We start from the raw sequence: 25,313 nt of genomic DNA, 5'->3' as shown, positions 1-25,313 counted from the left end.
TGCATAAACTTCTCATATTGTGAGAGAATTTTATTTAATGACCATACCAAATTGACTTTACAAAATTCTAACAGAAAACACGACTTGAAATATAAAACATTGAGAAAATAAAGAGGGGTTGGCAATTCATCAAAGTACCTTTAACAAGAACAAGAGTGATATAAGAGACCAATCATTAAATATGCATCATTTTATTATCGCTAAGAATATTTACTAAACGTTCTCATTTACAATTTCAGGCTTGTGCAAAAAATGGAACAGCATGTTCGTTAATCAGAGTGTATTCAGTTCTATGCATCCAGACAGGAGTGTTATATAGATTTTCTGCTAAAAAAAAACGTTTGATTGATTTGATGCACAATACAGAGATTTCTGGTAGCTTCGCTGTGAATGGAATAATTTAATTGAAGAATTCGGTTCATGGGAATGCTCCGGTTTGAATTAATGTTGCCTCCTACTCTACAGGGCTATTCATGAGAATAGTGCAACTTTCGTTATTGTTTCATGGGGTGGGGGCTTCAATATATCGAGTTTACTTATTTCACTTAATTTTAAAGACAATGTTCAATTAATCGCTTTGTATCGGAGATATTCCTCCAAACATCGCACAGCTGTGTTGTCCACTCGTGGATCAAACTTGTTCGCGAACAAAGGATCCTGTTGGACGATCCAGTTTAGATCTCCAGACCCATAAATACAGATTTGATGGCGGTACCTTCCGGTGCAAGGTGGGTAAGGGGCTCCTTTCGCTACATCCCCAGCCTCAAAAGACCACTTCACTGCTCGGGTAACAACTGGATCACTCTTGTAGAGCCCTGGAGTGTACGGTATGGAGCCGGGTATCTCAGGCATTCTCTGCAGGGTTGCCCAGATGTGTTCGTCCGGGCTGTAGGTGTCTTCAGACCACTTGAAAAACGCCTGTGTTTCCGGGTTCACAAACAAAGCCCTCACAAATTCTCTAGTGACAAGAACATATGCACCCCCCACAAACATGGGACTGTGTATGGGTGGTGGACTCTTCGTTCGATGTGTTCTGACGACGCCCTTGTGTGTATCATAATGAAATTCCCATCTTCTCTGAAAATCAACAAAAAGAGAAATGTTTTTCATTTTCCAATTTATTTACATTTTTCGAACTCATCGCGACTAGCAACAGTAACTATAAACTTGTATTGCCTCAATTGCTTTATATTTCACCTACATGTTTTGCTTTATCTGAAAGTTGTAAAGCTTATTCTGATACCAAGCCGTTGAAAAGTGGAAATATGAAAGAATCAACAAGGCATTGGCACAATTCATTGTTCGTAATGGCCCATTGAAAATCCATGATACAGGAGGTGTCACCAGGTTAGCTCAGGCTTGACCCTCACAATTAGACTGTGAAATCAAATGAGCCAATTAGTCGACACCAGTCGAAGACAAGTTTTTAAAAAGAGCTAATAAAAATTAACTGTTAACTTGCCATGTCTTCATTTGCCTGAAAATAGCTAACAACACAGTGACTATTCTATTCCTGTGCCCAAATCAAAGAGCACACATTTTGAGCAATGAAATAATCTAATTCCATGTACAAGCCAGGCCAAAGCAGTGAAAGAACAGCAAGACCACATGAAGGAGGTAGCTTCAAAAATCTTGTGTTGCACCTGACAAAGTGAGAAAACATCGAACTACAGGCCAATTAGCCTAACATCACTTGCTGGGAAAATGCTGGAATGTGCTATGAAGGGAGCCTTAACAATTCACTGAAAAAAAGTGTATGATTAGGGCACTCAACATGGTTTCACTAAAGGAAAATCAGGGTTGACAAGTTTATTAGAGCATATTGAGTGTGTAAATACAAGGGCAGATAAATGGGAACCTGCATACCTGGATTACCAAAAAAAGCGTTTTGCACGGTGCAAAATCACAGGGACAGAGCCTTTGGATAAGTGGTCAATCATTTTAGATTCAGGTGAGGGAAACTTTCTTAACTGAATGGTTAATGGATCTTTTGGAATTCTCTACTCCAGAGGCATGTAGATGAACCATCATTGAATATATTTAGGACTGGGATAGACCGATGTTTGCTCCATCGGGGAACTTAGTTATATAAAGAGCGAGCGAGAAATTGATTTGAATCCAAAGATTACCTTGATCGTATTGAATGGTGGGGCAGGCTCGATGGGCACATGGTCTACTCCTGCTCCTATTTATTATGTTCTTATTTCATCGCAATCTGTCAATTAGCACATTGCATTCACGACAAAATTTAATAAATGTACTCACATCTGATTTGTTATATTTAACTACATCCACAGAGGGTGGACATTTCCAGATTTCTTTAAATGTCTGTGCCAGAAAAGCCAAGGTATTTAGGATAAAACTCTTTTCTACGAACAAAGTCTATCATTGTAAAAGAGGGAAACAGGGAGAGAGAGGGCGAGAGAGATGAGAGAAGGAGCGATGGAGGGTTGGATGGATGGAAGGAAAGGTCAGGCAATGGATAGACAGATGACATGAGCTGATCAATTTACCTTTTTGAACTTTGGCGGAGGTACTGAATCCATAACATTTGAGCTATTTTTGGCAATGAGACTATTGACTATCTCCCAATTGGTTTTCGTTGGAAAATCCTGCCCACAAACATTGATGAGGTACCTCCATGGGACAGGGCTCTGCAGCAGCTCTTCCATACAGTTCAGATCAGCCTGAACTCTAGACCATGAGCCGTATGTCACCGATTCTAATTTTCCTACAATGAAGACATTGTTGAAACAGGAGGCGATAGCGTGAACCGCTGAGTAAAATGGTTTTGAAGACTTCCTGTCCACGTGGACACAGTACACATTCTGTGGAGCATAAATGCTTCTGAGGAGCCTCTCGAACATCTCAATGTTAGTATGGATCACCATAGAATAGGCCAGAGGGAAATTCTGCTCCGTGGTACTTAATGGGAATGTGATGTATTTGCGGTTTTTAATGAAATGGCAGCAGTCTTGCGTCATTGCTAAATAATCAATTTCAGTGACGACTTTATGTTTGCTTTCGACTGTGATCGAGGTTAAAACAGCCTCTTCAATAGCTTCAGTGTCACCACTAATTATCTTCCAACAAGTCGAGTTCTTTCCTGCCAGATCTAAGTGTTCATATCGCACATTGTAACCCGATTTTTGTTTAATTGGTTTCCAATAGTTTATTAATGTATTTCCTCTCCAATAAAATGACCCACAAAGAAAAATAACAACAAGTCCACTCAGAATATATTTCCGGTTCAGCATTCTGATTGCACTTCCACAGTATTTTAATGAAAATTATCTAACTGGATTTCCAAATATAATTTACATTCAGATGTGCAATTGGCGAACGTTTGCCTTGAAAAAAGATTGTACAGCAGTGTGAATAAATTGTGCACTGAAATTTAAGACACAGATAAATTGAGGTCAAATGTTCCCAGCTGCAAAGAGGAACCGCATATTCATCGGGATTCAACTGGCCACCCGCATCGACAGGTCCTACTTGTTCTTCCTGTCTGGGACTCCTTTTACTGAGATTTTGTGGTTGATCAGACTTTCTCACACTCTGCTCTTTGAATTTATGGTTTGCTCAATGTCTCAGTCACTATCACCGATATTAGATTCTTCTTTTGGAGGTAAGGGGTAACAATTGTTTTTTCCCGCATGTTACTGATATCAATAAGTGCACACTTACCGTGTTCTCTGTTTGATTTTATGTAACTTAGGCCTTTCTTTTAATCATTTCTCAGAGAAGAAGAAGGAAGGCAAGGTTGTTAAAAGTTTCCAGATCCTAACTGGTAAACGGGAGAAAAGTGATAATAGTTCAATAAAGGCAAGAATCATGTAATTTTATGGCAAACATGAGAGATACCATATATAAGTAATTACATTCATATAGTGCCGTTGCGAAGTTTGCACTTCCCAAAACGCCTTTAAAGCTCATGACGTCCTTTTGAAACGTCCCCTCTGCTGTCCCTAGGGCTGCGCCAGGCACCTCAGTGCCGAACTAACGACAGTACAGCCGTGCCCCATTTATGACCCTCAGAGTGCAGCACGACCTGAGCTTTCATCTCCTTGGTGAAGCGCTCCCTCAGTGTTGCCCTTCTAATTGTGTAGCATTTTATTTTCAGTATTGCCAGCCGCCAGGGCTGGTCTCCTTCAGTACTGCCTCTCAGGTTGTGCTACATTCCCTCCGCATGGACATCCCTAATATACTTCACTGCCACAATCTGAGCATGCTCGGACATATCAAATATCCTTCTACACTGACTTTCTGAAAGTATTGCGCTTAGACAACCGCGACACTCTAATAGTTGAGCATGCCAACGTTACTCAGTGCACTGCATTAGACCTGCCCCGATGAAATATTGGAATATTTTGATCAAATCGGTATGATTGATATTATGTATATTTATTTTCAAAAGAGCATTGTTACAGTGCCTTATAATGGAATTTATTGCATAATTAAAGCCATGGGATTGGGGCGGTAGCAATATAGATGAACACAGAAATTCTAAACGGACAAAGGCACACAACTGTGCTCACCGGTTATTTATTAGAATGTTGGACGATAATAGAGGGATATTTTCAACTCACTTGTAGTAGTCATTGACGTTTTAAAGATGTATTGTTTACCAGGCAATAGACTCTATGGCAACATTTAAAAGATTACAGATAACACGGAGCTCCGAAATTAAGTAAGCAATTAGGAGGGTAATAATAGATATACACAGAGTGGTGAAATGGGCAGAAACATTGCAAATAAAATCTATCACAGACAAGACTGAAATTGTGCACTCTGTTTTGGAAGGTGTGGAGCTAAATCAATGGCACAAAGCTGCTGGAGCAGACACATCTGGGCTTGTGAAGGTAACTGGACACATTTAAGCAAACAATCAATATTCTGACTTTGGATGATTACGTTACACAAAAATGACAGCTCATCTAACACTGATCAGCCACTAATTAGGAAACAGTTGGGTTTCAGAAAGGATATCAGTTTCTTGAGGGGCTGGAGAAAGAATGTACTTCAATGGTACCGGGGATGAATGGCATCTGTTGTGTGGAGAAATTGGTGAATCTGTGGCTGCCTTGTTAATCAGAGGAAGTGAAGATGCGATTTGAGAAAAATAAGTGTTCAAATGTGTGAACAGTTCCGTTAATGTAAAGATAGAAAATGATTCGAATAGTCTTTGGATTGGTAACCAGACAATGTCGATTTAAATTATTGGCACAACAAATAGAGGCAACATGCAGGAACATGATTTCGACAGAAGATGTTATTGCCTGGAATGGTGTGTATGAAAGACTCGTGGAAGAATTAGATTGAATAGTAAGATTCCTTGGAGTATAGGATAAATAATTGAGCCTAATGTGCTGTCCCATTCTACAATGTTATGATTCTAGAGTGAATGTAATACAGAATGCTTAACATACAGACATGTTTAATTGTCCAGCTATTTCCTAGGATAGAGGCACTGCCCAACGAAGGACGATTAAGCAGACTAGGCCTTTATTCCCTGGAGCTTTGAACATGTGACCTCAAACATGAAAGAGGCTTCAAGGTTTCGACAGGGTAGATGCAGGTATCTGGTTCCTGTGACTTGGGAGTCAGGGGGTAGGGGGCAGGTGTCTAGAACCAGGAGAAACAGTTTCATAATAAGGAGTAGGCCATTTATGTCAAAGATGGGGAGGAATCTCTTCACTCTGAGTGTTTTGAATGTTTGGAATGTGCTGCCCAGGAAGGCTTTTGAGGCTGGCTGATTGAGTTTAAGACTGAAATCGAAATATTTCGATCTACTAAACCAAAAAATTGTCGGTACAGTGAAGCAAAATTATGTTGAAGTAGATGATCAGCCACGATCTCATTGTAAGGTGGCGTGGGCTTGACGGGCGAAACGGCTTACTTTTCATGCTTTCATATGTTTTTATATTCCTTCCATTCATTATTTTCAATTTGATGGATGCGAAGGGGATTAAATATTTGCAAAACGTTGTCAATAATGTTCTTGTTTATTTCAAAGATATGATTTTTTTAAGGGTTTATAATTGTTTAAATAAACGTTCTCTTGTATTAAGGTAGACAGCATAAACTGAAACAATTTTTTTATTTATATACTGAGTGTGGGCTTCTCTGGATGGGCCAACATTTATTATCCATCCCTGTTTACTAAAAAAGAATGAATAGTGTTATCAGGACTTTCCGTCATCCTGCATTATGGGAATTTCTAAACAACAGCCAACTAACCTATGTTATCACTGGCAAGTAGCTGTCCTGGAAGTTATTTTGACAATGATGCTGCTAAATGGTACTCTTTTTTAGTGATGCCGTCAGGAGAACAACAAATACAAAGCGATTTAGCGTAAAATATACTTCAAATAATATATTCACTTTGATCAAACAAAATCAATTTTAAAGTCACATGAAATAGAACTTTCAAAACAATCCCATGCTTCATGAAAGGTTCCCAAAATGTTAATTTTACAAATGGATGCTTTTACAATAAGCAACGTCCCCATTTCCATTAATCACCATATCTCCCATAGTTCCCTTAGCGACCTTTCCCTTTCACTCCCCGGCCATTCCTAGGAACAAGTTCATGAATTCCGATATCATTGGAACAACTTTGATATATTTCCCAACATATAAATTATATTATGTGGCCAGTCGGGGAATACCATGGATGCTGGAAATCTGAAATTAAAACGGAAAGTGATGGGAGTGCTCAGCAGGTCTAACAGTATATTCAATGCAGAGGTTAACTCTGTTTGTCTTTACATAGATGCTGCCAGACCTGTTGAGAAATCCTAGTGCTTCCTGTTTTACATGTATTTATGTCTGCTTGATAAAGCCTTCACATCTATGGTAAACATTACAGAGTGCATTTACACCCCCTCCCCCAAACCCTAACGCAATCCAACCTCAGTTAGCATGTTTTAGTGATGAGTGGGGTGGTAGGCAACAATAAGATTCTGTGCATGTCCCGTATTCTGCCTCAGCACTGGTCATTGTTAATCCATCCCTCTGCAAAATCGCTTTCACCCTGTAGGATATTTATGTCATCTAAATTGAGCAAAATTTTCACCAGTCCAAACTGATGTTTATGTTTCACTCGAATCTCCTCCGAACTTCCCTCTTCGAAATTTGCCATCCTGACCCTTTATCCCTTGCTCACTCATTTACTTACCCAGCCTCCCTTCCAAGCCATCTAAACAGTTGAATTCAGCAGCTGCCTGATACATCAGTGTCTACATTCTTACCACTACTTGGGTAAATACTTTCTTATGCATTCCCTGGGAGTTTTCTGTGTGACTCTGTTATATTTACAATCATCAGTATGTTCTTTCCCCGGGAGAAAAAAAACATATCTCCGTGCCTCTAACTTATCAAAGCATTTGATAATTTAAATGTTTCTATGTTTGCTCCTCTCTGCTTTCTGTGTGCAACACAGGAAGGCCGCAGCAAATTAACATGTTCCTATATGTATGCCCAGGCATTTCTCTTAAAAACCTTGCAAATCATGTTTGATCCTCAGTGCCTCGATGTACTGCTTTATAATATGGTGACCAGAATGCCACACAACAAACTAAATTTGTTTTTTCACAGTTCGATATAGGTTTAACCTATAGGAAGGGCAGTTGATGGTATCTACATGGATTTCAGTAAGGCCTTTGGCAAGGTCTGTCATGGCAGACTGGTACAGAAAGTAAAGTCGCACAGGATCAGAGGTGAGCTGGCAGGATGGATACAGAATTGGCTTCTTCATAGAAGAGAGTTTAACAGTGGAAGGATGGTTTTCTGAATGGAGAGCTGTGACTAGTTGTGTTCTACAGGGATCAGTGCTGGCACCTTTGCTGTTTGTAGTATACGTAAATGATTTGGAGGAAAATGGAACTGGGCTAATTAGTAAGTTTGCAGACGACACTAAGGTTGGAGGATTTTCAGAAAGCAAAGAGGATTGTCCATGGATACAATGGGATATAGATCGGTTGGAGATGTTTGTGGAGAAATGGCAGCTGGAATTTAATCCGGAGAAATGAGAGGATTTCGGAAGGTCTAATACAGGTAGGAATTATACTGTAAATGGCAGAAACCTTAATTGCATCGACGGGCAGAGGGATCTGAGTCAGTGAAAGCGGCAACGCAGGTGTATAAGGTAGTCAGGAAGGCATATGGCATGCTTGCCTTTATCGGCAGGAGTATTGAGTATAAAAGCTGGGAAGTCATGGTGCTGCTGTATAGAAAATTGCTTAGGCTACATTTGGAATATTGTGTGCAATTCTGTTTGCCACATTACCAGAAGGATATGTAGGCATTGGAGAAGGTGCAGAGGGAGCTTACCAGGCTGCTGCCTTGTCTGCTGGTTATTAGCTATGAGGAGAAGTTGGAGAAAGTTGGATTGTTCTCACTAGAGCGATGAAGATTGAGGGGCGACTTGATAGAAGTTTACAAAATTATCAGTGGCATGGACAGAGTAGATAGTCAAAAACGTTTTCCCGGGTTGGAATATTAATTTACTTGGGGACATAGATTTAAGGTGAGTGGAAAAACTTTAGAGGAGATGTGCGGGGCAAGTTTTTTTTTAAACGCAGAGGGTAGTAAGTGTCTGGAATTCGCTAACAGAGGAGGAGGTGGAAGCAGGAACGACAGTGGTATTTAAGATGCAGCTTGGCAAATACATGAATAGGATGGGAATAGAGGGATATGGATCCCGGAAGTACAAAATGTTTTAATTTGACAGGCAATATGATCGGCGCAGTCTTGAAGTGCCGAACTGCCTGTTCCTGTGCTGTATTTTTCTTTCTTCTTAACACACATTACGTAATTTTGAATTCGATCCCTCTAGAAATGATGATTTATTGTTGGTTTTCTATCTATTCAAAAATTGCTAATCCGTGGCGCACATGATTGGTACATCTTTTCCTCATGATCCCTGTGTTTCTCGGGTCCAGCTCGACTTGCAACTTCCATTTACATTGCGGTGTGGCAATCCGTCCTTCCAACATGCTTACCTTCCAGTCATTTGCACTGAACTTCCTTTGCCAACGGTTTTTCCCTTTTCTGCAATTTTATTAATAGCCCCCATCTTTCATCTGTTCCAGTCCTCAAGAATATTGACTATCTTCCCAAAATTTGTGTCAGCCATAAATTTAGATTTTCTTTAACCATAAGTCCAAATTGTGAACATAAATTTTGAACAGAAGTGATTCACGACTGATCATTGTGGACCAGTACTTCTACCATTCTGATTAAATGCCATCGAATTCCATTCTCTGATTTCTGTTTCTAAATCAGCGAACAACGCATCTGCTACTCGTAGTCTGAGTCCACATTTTCTGATGATATCCGTTAGTCCATTATGGGGCATGTATTAAAGGTTTTCTTTAAATCAATAAATTGTGTCTAAGGTTTCGTCATTGTTTACTCCTTCTGTTACTTCCTCAAACATAACTGACGTTGGTATGTAAGCTGATTCTTTTTAAATTTTTTTGCTTACGATTCATTCAGGAAACAGTGTTTATCACATCATAAAGCCTGGAAAAGTTCAACAAGCAATCGATAGCAAAAGTTTTAATTGAAGCACGTCCAACTTCATTGGGTTCAGCACGAATCTGGCTAATGGAAAATAGATTCAAACACTGGCAAGAAAAGCTATTATAAAACAGTGGATTGCCATCAAAGAGGACGTCCATCTCTCCGAGAAGGGAAGAATGGACATTCAAATCCAGAGCTGTTTGATAAAAAAAGAGATGGAAGCAGCAAAAACGGATGCATGACAAGCATCAGTTTGTTAATGCAGTGACAACTAGGTTAAACATAGAAAGGTGAATGGCGAAGTGAAAAGGGAAATAAGAGGAAGTAAGAAAATAAATTGGGTGTTGATATGAATTGGAATCCAAATTTTCAATATATATAATAGGAAAGTTGTATTATCCATAATAATTAAGCACCAAACCTGGGTCTGACTCATGAAGGATGAAATGCATGGATGATATACATAATCCATATATTTCATCAAGCTTTACCAGTGAAGAAGCTCCTACTAAAGTCATAATGGTAGAGAGGTTAGCTGAGATACTGCATGCACTGATTGTTGACAAATGTTATTTCACAAACTACGACATTATAGGCTTTTGTAGGAAGATTGAGTAGAGACAATATAAATTAATTAGATCAATCTGAAAGATGGCACATGAACAGGGAGAATCAGGTTGCTTGTACTCAATCTATGAAGGACAGTTCAGAATGAATTTAAGTAACCTTGTCTTTATAAATGGATGCTTGGTGTACGAAAGAAAAGACAAGGAAGCTATGCCAAAGGTTTATCAAACACTGTTTCAGCCACAATTTGAGTACAGTTTTCCGTTCCGGGCATTGCACAATATAGTAAGAAAGTTATTTTTTGTTGATGGTGTGCAGGAAGATAGGTGATAGACTGTTTCCAGGGATATGAGTAACTATTGTTTTGGGCAGGTACTAGAGGTTGGTCTCCTTATGAATTTTGAGAGGAAATTTGAAAGAGGTGTTTAAAATATGAACAACACTGTTACAGTAAATAAAGGGGATTGCTTCTCGAAGCATATTTAACACTATAGGGAAGAAGAAAAATAGACTCAATGTGACCAAAATATGCACTGAGCTGTGATTGTAAAGACATTGGATGAAGAAGGAGTGGACCCGTTTTCAATAGTAACTTTTAGAATAAAATTAGATAAATATTTGTTTTTTTTTAAATTGATAGAAATTTGAGGACAGATGCAGGTGAATGGGACGAATTTGAATCGTATTCCAAACAGCCAGCTCAGGGTCGCTGGCCTTATAACGGCATTCAGAAGTACTGCATTCGTCTATGATTCGAGAAATGTATCATTCCAGCATGATTATGATTGGTAGCATATTAGTGAAATCCAGGGAAACATGAGTTTGAAGAATATTCTGCTTTTAAAGTGAGAAAGCGTCAGAAAACCATGGTCCATATATTTAAGTAGAAATTAATCAGAGCAAGTAATCTCCTGAGTGCTTTCCCAAAGTGGTATTAAATGTTATACATCCGAGGTGATCAGAATGTAGCATATATGCATGATTACGGTGGGCATGAGACGTAAAGCCTTCTGGAAGAACATTGGAAAATACAGTGTCCAACTGATTAAAAAAAAGGCCCAAGAAATATTCAAGGAAAATTATAAATTGAGAGAATGTCATTTTGAAAGCTTAGCTTGGTATTAACAAGGATTCTGATGGCTCAAATAATTTGATGCATCTAAATCATTGGCTGGGATTGAATCACCAACATTGGAATTGAATTATGGTGTGGACAATATATTTGATCTCCATGGCCTTTAGGTGGAGATATATGAAGCTCATCTGAGAGTGGACATCTAATTTCAGTTTTCCAAAGCATAACAATGGAAGGTTATGGAAAGGTTGTAGAGCTAGAGTATGTTGTTGTAAACTTGCATGTCTTTTCAGAAAATGTCACCTGTTAAGTAAACGGACGATGAAGGCAAGGTTAGGGCCATGGAGAACTCCACATGTAATGGTGTGGGTAGAGAAGCCATGGATGTACTTTTTCTGTACATGAATCGATAGATAAAATTTGAGACAACATTGTTGGAAAACGGTGAAGAGGAATTGGAGGATGGCATTGTGTTCCGCTATGTAAAATACGTTTGAGTTTGAGGGAAACCAGCAGGGAAATATTGCCATAGTTATAGTCAAAGTAGCGTTCTGATGAAAGGTCACAGATGTGAAACGCTATCTCTTTTTCTTTTTTTTATTAATTATTTCACAGGATGTTGGCATCGTTGGCTACGCCAACATTTATTGTCTATCCCTATTCGTCCATTAGAATACTGTGATGTACCTCCTTCATATAGAGCTGCTGTCCTGTGATGTAGGTGCTGTTAGGGAGAGAGTTCTAGGATTTTGACTCAGTGACAGCGAATGAGCCAGATTCTAGCTCCAAGTAAGGACTGTGTGTGGTTACACGGAGCCAGCAAATTGTGGCTTTCTTATGCATCTGCTGCCCTTGACCTTCAGTGGCAGAGCTCACGGTTTTGAAGCTGCTGTTGAATGAGGCTTGATAATTGGCTGAATTTCATCGTGCTGATGTTGGATACTGCAGACAGACAGGCCCACATATCACACGTCAGAGCCCAGACCGGCACCCTCAATACTGACCCAGACGCACACCCATGGCCTACCAGCTCACTTTTACACCACAATGAAACAGTACCACACCAATACCTGAACTGCCTAACCACATCCACACCCAAGTTGCTGAAACCAACATCCTCAAATCACTGACAATCACTACACAGCATGGTGCTGAACCAGACACACATCCACACCCCACAGACTGAGCACCACATCAAGTACTGTTGGCAAGGTAAAAACACCTGACCACAACTAAACTTCTGAATTTGCTGATGACACCAGACTGGGTAGAAATGTAAGTTGCGAGGAGGATACAAAGAGGATTCCAGAGGACTTAGGCAGGCTAAGCGAATGGGCTGGAACACGGCAAATGGAAAAAAAATATGAATAAGTGTGAAGTTGTTCACTTTGATAGCATAAAACAATCCCTTAAGTGGCGTGAGTTTGGGAAGTGTGGGTGTCCAAATCACACAATGTATTGTGTCTGTTTGCATTTCTAATGTAGTGCTGTATCCGGTTATTGAGTAAGTTATTGCTTCCAGTTTACCGCAGTATCTATTTATCATTTTCCTCAGTTAAAAAAAAAGCATTACCGGAATCATTAAATATTTATTCAATCTTGAGTTATTGCTTGCCAGAAAACAGGATAATTATTGAAATATTTTCTGCTGGGGCGCAGGTGGGTGGGGGGGGAGGGGAAGGGGTGGAGGGCGCATGGAGGGGGTGGTGGGTGTGGGGGACAAGTTTTATTTCAATTAATGTTAAAAAACGGGTAAATATAAGTAACCCATGTTCATGTTTTTTCATTCAATAAATGGATGTGGGCTTCGCTTGCTGGACCAGCATATATTGTCCATCCCTGATGAACCTTGAGAAGGTGGTGCTCAACTGCCTTCTTGAAGCTTTGCTGTCAATGGGGTATAGATACATCAACAATGTGGTTGCCGAGGGAGATCCATGATAGTTCATTGCCCAACATGTGAAAATATACTAATACCCCAGCCGCATATTTCAGCTGGGTTATCAAGCTTCAAGTCTTCATTGAAAAATCTTCCCTCTGCAGTAATTTTAATCCATGCACACTGCGAAAATTGTATCTAATATAGACTACCTCATTCTGTAAACGATTCAGAGAGCATCCCAGTAAGATAAAGGTTACAGGAGTTTATCTTAGAAAAATGGTGGAAATTGGCAGTATCTGGATGCAGTGTTATTAAAGATCGTGTGTTTGAAGGTTCAAATTCATATGTTGGTCATATTGTGGATTACTATAAATTCAGTTTACTTGACAACACTAATTAGAAATCCCTTGCATTAGCACCCACTTGCTCATTATGTGCAATTTCCTTTGAGCAGTGTTTGTTTCCACCCAACCTGTACAACGCTTTGACTGGCAGAGAGCAGCCCATTACAAGATAGTTCATCGGGAGAAGGACAAGAAAAACAGCCTATAGGGTGACACCCTGAATGTCATCATGGAGGTTATCCAGGGGAGGAACATTGTACTATAATTCGCACCACAGGAAATAGCAACAGGAGTAGGATGCAAAGACATTTGAGAGAGTGCAGACAAGTTTTAAGAGAATGATTCCAGAGTTGAAAAAGTTCAGGCAGATTGGAGAATTTGGGGCTCTTTTCTTTGGAAAAAAAGAAGGCTGAGACAGGGGCCTAGACAGAGTAGAGAGGGAGAAACTATCCCCAGTGGCAGACCGGTTAATAACCAGAGTGCACAGGTTCAAGGCAATTGGTGAAAAAAGCAAATGTGATCACACAGCAAGTGAGTGGTTCTGGAATTAACTGTCTGAGGGCATGGCGGGCAGGCTTAACTCAGGCTTGAAAGAAGCAATTAGATAATTATTTGAAAAGAAACAACTTTAAAGGTTGCAGAGTGAAAGCAGTCAAAAAGTTCATTCCGAGACCGGTGCAGACATGCAGGGCCGAATCACCTCCTTCCATGCTGTAACAATTTTGTGATTCTGTAAGGAGGCCATTCGGTCCTTCCAGACTGTTCTGCCTTTCAAGCAGCTCATGGCTTATCTTGCAGCTCAACGACACGTTTCCCACGCTATGTCCATATCTCTTTATAGTTTTCTTAACCAGAAAACTATACTCACTCTCTTGAACATACTAGATGACTGAGCCACAACAGATTCTAGTGTAGAGAATTCTAAAGATTTCCCATCCTCTGAGTGAATAAATTCACCCTAATTTCTGTCCTAAATTTCCCACCTGTTACTCTGAGACAGGGTGGTCTGCTTCTAGACTCCAAGAGAGTGGAAACATCCTTCATGCATCTGCCCGGTTGAGCCCTATAAGAATTTGGCATATTTCAATGAGATTAACTCCAATTTCTCTAAACTCTAGAGAATACATTCTTAGTCGCATTAATTCCGCCATCCGAGAAATCAGCATTTTGAACGTTCATTGCACTCCCTTTATGGCAAGTACATAATTTCTTAGGTAAGGGAACCATAAGTCTACGCAGTAGTACAAGACTGTATAAAATTGCAGCAAGACTTACTTATTGTTGCACTCAAATCTTCTTGCAATAAAAGCCAACATGCCACTTAGCTTCCAAACTGCTTTTTGTGCCTGCATGTTAACCCTCAGTGAATTATGAACCAGGACACCAAGGTCCCTTGGAACTTCATAATCACTCATCATTTAAGAATGGCTTTGCATTTCACTTCCTACCAAAATGGATAACTTCACATTTTCCCACATTTTACTCAATCTGCCAGTTCTCCTTCACTCAGATTGTCTTCCTAAATCCTTCACAAGCATTTTGCATTTCCCACACAACTCATACTTACATCTGGCTTTCCATCATCAGGAAACATGGAAATAATATACTTGGTCCTTACATCCAAATCCACATGTAGTTTGCTAATATCTGGGGCCCAGTAAGTGATTCTTGTCATACCCCACTAGGCACAGCCTGCCAACCTGAGAATTACTCTTTTATCCCTACTGACTGTTTACTTTCCCTTTAAAAGTGGTCATTGCATTACTCCCAATTCCATATATTCTAAATTTGCTTACTAACCTCTTCAGTGTGATCTTACTGAAACGAGGAAGGACATCACATCACCTCCTGCCCCTGTATCCACCAGCTGCTGTTGCCGCTTTGTATGGTCTCATGTTCACCTCCCATTGCTTGTTAGACCAATAGGTGTCAATAGCGGATGCCCGTTACAAAGCACCCCATTTCTCTTTGTGACTCATCTCAAACAGGAGTTCTACATGTTAATGCAACAGCACAAAACATTTCAGCTGCTTCACCAATGATCTTTGCTCAAAATGCTTGAATCAGTGAAGCTGTAAAGAAGACGAAGAAGCGCGGAAGAATTCAAGGCAATGCAACTCATTTGATTGCCGCCTCATCCACTCATTAAAATTTCAAAACCATCACCTTTACGGGCCTCAGTTCCAGAGTGGATTATGGAACAGATGTAGTGCGGCACCTCATTAAGGTTTCTCCCATACCAATTCTCAAAATCGCAACCTCTGCCATCCAGAGGAATAGGGGCAGTAGATGCCTGGGAATAATGCCAATTCCATGTTACACTACAGTGAACATTCTAACTTGAAAATATATTGCTTTGCTTTTCACTGTCGCGGGGAAGGACACTACCAAACACAATATGGGTGTATTTTTCTCATCCGGTCTACAATTATTCAAAGAGTGGGAGATGAATGGTAGGCTTATTAATGGCGCCCACATCACGTGAGTGAAAAAATAGTGTCCCCCTTTAAGCAGCAGTACAATCATTTTACAGTCGTCTTTGAAATCCGCATAAATGTAACGGCTGCTCCTGAATAGCTGGTCAGTGATAAGAGAGCACTCCACATCAAATGTGATACATCGTAATCCAACGTACTTAATGAGCACTGATATCGACTTTAAGGGACAATCTTACTGGCATACTGGTGACTCTTCTTTGCGCTGGCATCAGCTCCTTTACTGAGGTGGTATCTTGCAAGAAGCAGTCTAAACAGACGTTGCATCTTAATGCCCCCAACCCCTTCCTCACATTGGCCAGCCTAAACTATCCGGTCACATAAGGTTTTCTTCTGTAATATTTACATCACAACTTGTATTTAGAAATATCCCATGTACTATATCCAAACTAGAACTCTGTGCTTGAAATTGGAAAATGATTTCATGTTTAGAACTGACAGTACTATTTTCTGAAACTATAAGGAGTCAATCACCTGTCGTAATATCCAAATAGAAGCTTGGGATAGTAAATTTCAATCAGTACACAATATATTTTAGTTGGAATGTAACATACATATTAAGGAACGTTCTGATCATATTCTATCTAACGGTCGCGATTGTGTACCAACTTCATATCTGGAATAAGAGGAAACCTCTGCATGAACAATGGCTTACATTTTGATATTGTTTATGCTACATTGCCGATGGCCAGTTAGCTCAGCTGGTTCGCGAGTAGCGCTGGTATACCAAGGCTCACAGGTTTGATATGGTTTCGCAAAAGTGACTCAACTCTGTCCGAGGCAATCAGAGTAGCAACGGTAGCAGAGCAAACCTGGATGTGAACGGCGCCAGCGGGGCTAATCAATAAAAGGCTGAGCTTCGAGGCCCTGGTCGTGGAAACAGCGTAACCCCAACAGAAAACCTGCCAGAAATCGAAATGGCTGAAGAAAGTGATGTCAAAGCAAAAAAACAGAGCTGTTTGTTGTTTGAGGGTAAATTGCTTCAATTCACTAAAAAGCACTAAAATGAAATAATTCTTGCTTAAATCTTAAAGGAGAAACAAACAATTTCCTTCGAGGGTAAGAGTATTTTAACTAAAGATGTAGCAGTGGAACTCATTCCTGTGTGTTGCACGGCCCCCAGAAAGTAGATGTCTTGGAGGCTGCTGGACTTCTGGATGGCCACATCTGCAGTAAGTGCCACTGGTTTAACCAGCTTGAATGCCGGTGTTCGGAGCTGAAGCGTTGGTTGGAGGTAGAGCTGTGCAACGCGGAGTGTTACATGGATAGTACATTTATAGACGTCGTCACATCACAGCTTAAGGAAGTGCATCAGAGAAGGAATGGGTGGCCATAAAGTCCTTCAGTCAGACGGCAGGAAGTCAGGAAAGCCATGGAGTGCATCTACTTCAAGAACAGTTGTTTCCTGTGTTGGTAAATGTTGAGAGTAACTGTGCCTCTGGGGAGCGCAGCCAGAGCTCAGCTGCACAAGGGGGAAGGAGAGGGAGAACACTAGTGTAGGAGACTCAGTGATGAGGGGTAAAGATAGGCTTTTCACCAGCCGCAGATGGACTCAATGATGGTGTGTTGCCTTCTAGAGGCCGGGATCAAGGACGTAACGGTTGGCAGGGCATTTTAAAGGGGGCTGTGGTGGGGGGGGGGGGGGGGTGTAAGAGAGCAGAGAGAGACGGTCAGAGATTGGGGTTCAAATTGGTACCAACGACATTGGTAGAAAGAGGGATGATGCCCTGCAACAATAATTTAGGGAACAAGATAGCAGGTTGACATGCAGGGCTTCAAAGATTGCAATCGCAGGGTTACTCCTGGTGCCACATGCTAGTGAGTATAGCAATAGGCAGATAGAGCAGCTGCATGTGTAGTTGAAGTTTTGGTGCGGGATGGAGAGCTTTAGATTCCTGGGTCACTGGGCCCAATCCTGGGGAAGATGGGATCTATACAAGTACAGCAGTTTGCACTTATCTGGAACGCGGCCAAAATCCTTCTGGCGAGGTGGGGTGGTGGTGTTGTGGGGGTTGCTAGTGCTGCTGCTGGGGGTTTAAACTAATTTGGTGGGGGGCGGGAGGTATGGTGAGAAGGTATAATAGGTGCTGATGTGCAGGCAAGTTTAGAAGACAAACCAAGACAGTCTGGAAGAGCTAAGACAGAACGGAGCAAGGCAAGGCTGGATGTCATTTATTCTACATCGAGGGGGCTTGATAAAAAGGTTGATGAGTTGAGGGCATTGATTAACACATGGCGATATGATATAACTGCTATCATGGAGAAATTGTTGAGGGAGGAATAGGACTGGCAACTCAGTATTCCGGGGTATACAATCTTCAGGCGAGAAGCAGGTTTGGGTGAGGGGGGCGGTGTTGGTGGTGGTTGGTAAGTGGGAGGGCTGTAAAAAAGGAGGTGGTGTAACAATATATATCAAGGAGTGAATTACTGTAATAAGGAGGGATGCTTCCTCAAATGAAGCCATATCCGTAGAACTAAAACAAAAGGGGCAATTATAACACTGGGAGCACACTATAGGCTCCCAAGTACTCAAGGAGAGATGGGAGCGCAGGTATATTGACAAATCTGAGAGAAGTGTAAAATTAACAGGTTAATTGGTGTAGGGGATTTCATATTCCCAAAATTAACTTCAAAAGGCAAAATATGAAAGAATAAGAGGGGGCAGAATTCAGTTGGGGCAGTTTTGGTGAAAGTCACCATATGTCAATAAGATTTGAAGTGGTTTTGGCACAGGACGACAATGGATGAGGAATGGGAAATAGAGATTCCATATTGGGGGAAGGCCAATTTTAATATGACAAGGCAGGATCTGACCAACATGGATGGGAGCATGTACTTCAGAACAGTCGGAGTCATTCAAAAAAGGAATCAGTGGGAGTGCAGGGCCAACAATTTCCCGTGAAGGTGAAGGGTTGGTCGAACACATCCAGAGAACTCTGGATGTTGAGGAATGTGTAGGATGAGATAAGTAAGAAATGAAAGCTTATAATAGATACTGAGGGCTGAAAAAAGTGGAAGGTTGAGATAAGTGTGGAAAGTGCACAGGATTGCTCACAAAGAAATCAGTAACCTGAAAAGGGGGCAAGAAAAAACAGTAGTTGGTTAAGTAAAGGAAAATCCAAAGGCATTCTGTAAGTATATGTGGGGCAAGAAGATAATCATGGGAAGTGAACTGCTCATTAACACCCAAAGTGGCCAACTGAGTGAAAATTTGGAAGAGGCAGTTGATTTAAATGAATATTTCGCACTTGTATTCACTATCGAGAAGTACAATGTCGGTAAAGAAATCATGCAGGGGGCCTGTGTATATACCTTCAAGTTAGCACGAAGAGGGAGGAGGAGTTAGCTGTTTTAGTGGTCTTAAAATTGGATAAATCCCCAGACCAAGATCAGATGTTTCCCATGCTGCTGTGGGAGGCAAAGGAGGGGATTACAGCGACGCGACTTTAATTTTCAGACGATCTCTGGCCACAGGACAGCCAGAGGACTGGAGGACAGCTCAAGACGTATCATTATAAAAGATGTTTGGTAGGGATAAACCAGGGAACTATAGGTCAGTGTACATAACATCAGTGGTAGGGAATCTTTTGGAAAAATACATGCTGAGGGTCAGCATTAATCTCCACTTAGAAGGGCAATGGTTAATCAAGAATAGTCAGCATGGCTTTCTCAGGTGGAGAGCATGTCTAATAAATTTTATTGATTTTTCCAAGGAGGTGATAATGTGTGCAGATGGGGGTTGTGCAGTTTATGTAGTGGTCATGAACTTCAACAAAGCTCTTGAGAAGGGCACACATGCACAATTGATCAAGTTTGTAAGAATCCATGGGATCCAGGGCAATTTGGCAAATTGTGTATAAAATTACCTTAGTTGCAGGAGGCAGAGGATGATGGTCGAAGATTGTTTTTGTGACTGGAAGCCTGAACCCTGTGGTGCACAGCACAGTTTGGTGCCTGGTCCCTTGTTAGTAGTGTATGCTAATTACCTAGATATGAATGTAAGAGGTATGATCAGTCAGTTCGCAGGTGACACAAAAACTGGTGGTGTGGTAAATAGCGAGGAGGAAAGCCTTAAACTATAGTATAATATAGAAAGGCTGGTCAGATGAGCAGAACTGAGGAAAATGGAATTTAATCCTGAAAATTGCGAAACGCTGCAGTTTTGGTGGAGGAACAAGGCAAGGGAGTACATGATGAATAACAGAACCCTAGGAAGTAAACCTTCCAAACACAAGACCAGCACCACCTAGAATGATAAGGGCAGCAGATAGATTGGAACAGCACCACTTGGAGGTTCCCCTCTAAGTAGCTCACCATCCTGTCTGGGAAATATATCGCCCTTCCTTTACTTTCGCTGGGTCAAAATTCTGGAACTCCCTTCCAGCAGCACTAAGGCTATATCAACACCACATGGACTGCAATGGTTCCAAGATGGCAGCTCACCAACAACTTCATAAGGGCAAGTAGGTATGGGCAATAAATGTCGGCACAGCCAGCGAAGTGAATGAATAAAAAAGATCGGAGAGACCTTGGTGTGCATGTTCATAGGTCCTTGAGGGCAGCAGGACAGGTTGATGAAGTGTTTAAGAACGCTTATTGGATACTTGCCTTTATTAGACAAGGCATTGAATAAATTTGCAGGGAGTTTAAGATGGAGGCATATAAAGTTAGTTAGGCCTTATCTGGAGTAGAATGAGCAGTTCTGGTCACCACACTTGAGGAAGGATGTGACAGGACTGGAGAGGGTGAAGTGCAGATTCACCATCATGTTGCCTGGGCCGGAGCGTTTCAGCTCTGAAGAGAGACTAGATAGGCTGAGATTGTTTTCCTTGGTTCAGAGGAGGCTGAAGAGGGACCTGTTTGAGGTGCACAAATAATAAGGGGCAAATATAGTGTAGATAGGAAGGAACTGTTCCCCATAGTGGAGGTGTCAACAACCAGGGGGCATAGACTTAAGGCAAAGCACATGAGTTTTAGAGGGGATTTGAGGGAGAATATAACAAGTAACCCTGAGGTTGGTGGGTATCTGGAACTCACTGTTTGAAAGGGTGTTAGAGGCTTTAACCCTCATACCATTTAAGAAGTATTTAATATATTTTGGTAACGTCATAGCATGCAAGGCTACGGGCCAAATGTTGGAAAATGGCATGACAGTAGATCGGCTCTTGATGACCAGAGCGGAAACAATGGGCTAATGGGGTTATTTTCGTGCTTTAAAACTCTAGGACTATACGTATGAGATGCTGCGAAGTGAACATCCTGCTCTTCACTCAGGGTTGACATTCCTTACTTTCGATATTAGAAATTCGAAAATGCAATTACACCAATACCTGATCTGTTAAATAACATTGTTTAGTGAAACAATGCTTTATTCAGTTTATTTTCCAGTTGTTTTTTTTCGTCTAGAGCTTGCAGTGGTGGATGAACAAGTCGTTATTGGCTATTTTGAATTATTTTAAGAGAGATCAGTATATCGTTGGAATTACCTTACATGGATGCTCCTGGTTCTCTATCGAAATTGTCATAGCCAATATCCACTGCCTTTTGCTGCTTGTGAAAACACTCCAGGAAATGTTCAGTTAAACATCACACCTGTGCAATAATACTCCGACACTGTCATATGCACACTGTTCCCAGCTTGTTCTGTGGTAACAGTTGGAGCTTTATCGTATATTGCGTACAAACTGTATTGACAAATTACAGATCTTTGAACAGAATTTTAGGCGCAGATCCAGCAGTAAAAGGAAGCAAATTTACATTTATGTCTGTATGTTCACATGGTTAACTGCAGGGAAGGGTCGCATTGGGGCAATGTTGTTGGGCTATTAATCCTGAGGTCAGGGAAACGTTCTGGAGTCGCGAGTTCTAATATTACCTGGGCTATGAAGAGAATTTAAATTCAACAAATCAGTAAAAATCTTAAGCAAAATGATAGTCTCATTAATAATGGTAACTTAACAACCGATTATCATTTTTTAAAAAAATGATCCAACTGCTAATTTTGCACCCTTATGTGTGATTCCAGGACTACACCAATATGGCTGACTCAAAGCTATCTTTTGAAATAGTCGAGAGAACCAGTCAGTCGTATTAGACCACTCGAGCATAGCAAGGGTAAAAATGAAGAAACAGGTGAAATCAACATTGGCAACAAAAATGACACCCTTCTCAGTTAACCCTGCAGAATCTTTAGCGACCATATCTTTCAGTGGTGCTGAGCGTATTGGCGTTGCCCACAAAGATTTCTGCGATTTTTCAGGCCAGAGTTGCGACCCTGGCTAAAGTATCCATGGCTATGAGCAGTCTTCAACGGGGAAGAAATACCAGGTCATGATTAAAAGGATACATCCCCTTTTGAGGACAATTGCTGCTGCTTTGAAGTAGTGACAGATAAGGACAGTTTTTAACCAAAATGATTCAATATTCGAAAGAAATAATCAAGGGCTGTTTCATATTTTGACGCTCTTAACAAACTGACATGAGATTTTCTTTACAAAGCAAGTTATTGGAATCTGAAATACATTATCTCAAGAGATATTTCAAACACATTAAATTGCACCAACTTTCAAAAGCAAATCGGACCAAAAATTAACAGTGTCATAATGAGCTAAAGAGCTTTTTTTCCCCCTGTTTTATCACTATCATTTTTTGTAAATCGACAGGTCTTCCAGACATCACTTAGAAAGTCAGAACTAAGAGAGATGTACCTTGGTATATTGACAGGAACTTGGTTTTCAGAGGACTCAGAAGGAATTGGCTCAATTTGTGGCAGTTTGAGAGGAAAGGAAACACTTGTGAATACATTAAAAGGTTTTATCAATACTCTAGAACAGCAATGAATTTGCATTTATATAATGAGTTTAACATAATCAAATAACCTACCAGGGCACTTCACACGGACTTTATCAAACAAGACGTGGCACAGAGCACTTAAGGGCACAATGAGAGAGGTAATGAAAAACTTAGTCGAAGAGATAGCTCTTAGAAGTGGTGGGGTGCGGGGGGCGGTGGTAGGAGGGGAGGGAGAAATGCAGAAAAACAGAGGTCCGTATCATCAGCGTATTCGAGGGAGCTAAGTTCTGATATAATTCATTTATACAGATCAAGCAAGGGGAAGCGAACCGATATATTCTTGATCGCTTTTAACGCCTTTAAGTGGCAGAAGTGAAATAGATGAACTGGTATAGAATATATCTGAGCAAGAAGTTGAGAAGACATCAAGGATAAGTCCTCCATGCCTAACAGTGAAGCTCAAAGCAAGCATGCTATGCATTGCAGGAAGGTGTTAGCTCTTAGTAGAAAATGACAAATAGGAGAGAAATTATCTTTTATTCTAATAAGTGGGGTAAAATAATAGAAATACGGCCTAATCTGGGCTTTTCTTGGCTGTAATGTTTCTACTAAACCCACTATTCTAATATTCTGGAAATAAAGGCCAGATTTCCATTCATTTTAACGTGATAATTATGTGCATCAACCTTACTTTCAGCCATTGCCTTTCAGGTCACAACAACTCAATGCAGAAAATGTTTACCCTTCATCCATCTGCTCCTTCTGTCAATTACCTTATACACGTGTCCTCTGGTTACTAACGCTGTGCGACCGAAAGCATTATCTCCCAATAAACTGTTTGAAAAGCTCTTTTAATTTTGAACTGCTCACTTTAATTACCACTTATCCTTCCCTTCTTGATGGAGAACCACCGTAGTAGGGAAAGCGGGGTGTGGTGATATGTTGGAGCTGCCTGGACCAGTCTGTGAAATGGTGCCTATCACACATCATTTCAACTACTGACAACGGGAGAGAAATTTCATCTTCCACCATCTAGCCACATCTATTATGTACAGATGAGCAATTCATTCCTGAACACCGGAAGCGAACTTGCAGGATACACCATCGACAGGAACATCGTAAGAGGATGAGGCCATTCAGCCCCTAGTGGCTGCACAGTAATTGAATTAGGTAATGACTGAATTGAGACCTTCGTCCACATAACCGCTATCGTCTCTAAATCTTTTCGGTTAACAAACATCTATAAAACTCAGATTTAAAATAAGAAATTGAGCTCGCATTAGTTGCCACCTTGGAAGTGACGTCGAAGTTTGTGGCCACTCTCCTTTTGTAAAAAAATATCATAACTGCACTCCTCAAATCCCTGCATCTACCCTTTACTGGCTGTTCCTTTTATCTACATTTTAAATCTTTATTCTAGATTTGTTTTGTTTTTAACTACCTTATCAGATATATTTAATGTATTGTCAAATGATTGGGGGTCGGAGCGGACCTACGGGACAAAGTCGGGGGCTGAGGAGCGCTTTTTAATAAAGCCCGGGGATTGCAGAGCGGCCTAACTTGCTGGAAGTCTGAGCGGAGCAGAACTGCAGGTAAGAGTCGGGAGCTGTGAGGAGAGCGAACAAATACAGACTGGGGGATTGGAGAGCGGGCTATCCTGCTGGTCGGCGGAGTGCACCTGTGGAGGAGAGTTCGGAGCTGCGAGCGCCTATAAATAACACACTGTGGATTACACAGCGCAGTATCCTGCTGGGAGCCGATAGTGGGGGACAGCCGGGAGCTGAGGAGCGCTATTAATAAAGATCGGGAATTGCATAGCGGACTACCTTGCGGAAATTCGGAACAGAGTGGACCTGCGAGCGACGGTCGGGGAGCTGAGGAGCGCCTCTCCTCAGACCTGGGGTTGCAGAACGGCCTACCTTGCCGGGAGTCGGAACAGCCAAGTACGGAGAGCGCTGGTTCAGCTGTTGTGATGCCGCAGTCCCTGAAAAAGGGGAAAGAGAGAAAAAAACAACTGTGACCTCATATAAAGCTACGAAATTGATTGGCCTGTTAGTGCTCAGTCTAAGGGACAGTGTGTGAGAAACCAGTTACCCGTTAAGGACAGGCGTGTTAAGGTCGATCTATACATAAGAAGAACCATGACGTTAAAATAATTAATAAAATTTGAAAACTTTAAAATTGAATTAAAGCAATAAGTAGAGAAAAGCAATACAAGTAAAATAATTGAAATAAACAGCTAAAACACATAGATAAAAGCAAAATACTTCGAATGCAGGAAACCTGAAACATGAACAGAAAAAGGTGAAAAAACTCAACGTGTCCGGCGGCATCTGTAGAGAGATGGAGAGAGAGAGTTCACTTTTCGGATTTGCGTGACCATTCTTCAGATGTTCACCCCATTTCTCCCTCCAGTTGCTGCTAGACCTGCTGAGTTATTTCCAGCATATTCTGTTTAATTTTTATCTAAAATACACACCTTGTAGATAGGAAGCATAGAACATTTAGTTGCGAGTGGAGGAAGAACGTAATTAAGATAAGTTATCTGAATAACATAAGTTAGAATGGCGGGACAGGTGTTATGCTGCAGCCTTGGGAATTATGACCTTTTGGACGCCATGGGAATCCTT

General features: G+C 41.0%; 1 protein-coding gene across 2 annotated transcripts; it reads right to left on the bottom strand.

Annotated features, from left to right (window-relative positions):
* On the bottom strand, positions 1–24,662 carry LOC121269310 (beta-1,3-galactosyl-O-glycosyl-glycoprotein beta-1,6-N-acetylglucosaminyltransferase 3-like). 2 transcript variants are annotated; one of them, XM_041173849.1, is made up of 3 exons: positions 24,603–24,662; positions 2,514–3,787; positions 1–1,077 (listed from the first exon to the last, which is right to left on the bottom strand). In XM_041173849.1, the coding sequence occupies exons 2-3, from the start codon at positions 3,255–3,257 to the stop codon at positions 565–567; spliced, it is 1,257 nt and encodes a 418-aa protein (XP_041029783.1). In that variant the 5' UTR covers positions 3,258–3,787; positions 24,603–24,662; the 3' UTR covers positions 1–564. The 2 variants fall into 2 exon arrangements, with proteins under 2 accessions (XP_041029783.1, XP_041029782.1); XM_041173848.1 differs by lacking the exon at positions 24,603–24,662 and adding an exon at positions 21,378–21,651.
* Between the last annotated feature and the right edge of the window lie 651 nt (positions 24,663–25,313).

Source organism: Carcharodon carcharias, chromosome 24 (genome assembly GCF_017639515.1).
Source record: "Carcharodon carcharias isolate sCarCar2 chromosome 24, sCarCar2.pri, whole genome shotgun sequence".
Classification (NCBI taxonomy): Eukaryota; Metazoa; Chordata; class Chondrichthyes; order Lamniformes; family Lamnidae; genus Carcharodon; species Carcharodon carcharias.
The sequence above is the reverse complement of the archived record's forward strand: the minus strand, read 5'-3'. Positions and strand labels throughout refer to the sequence as shown.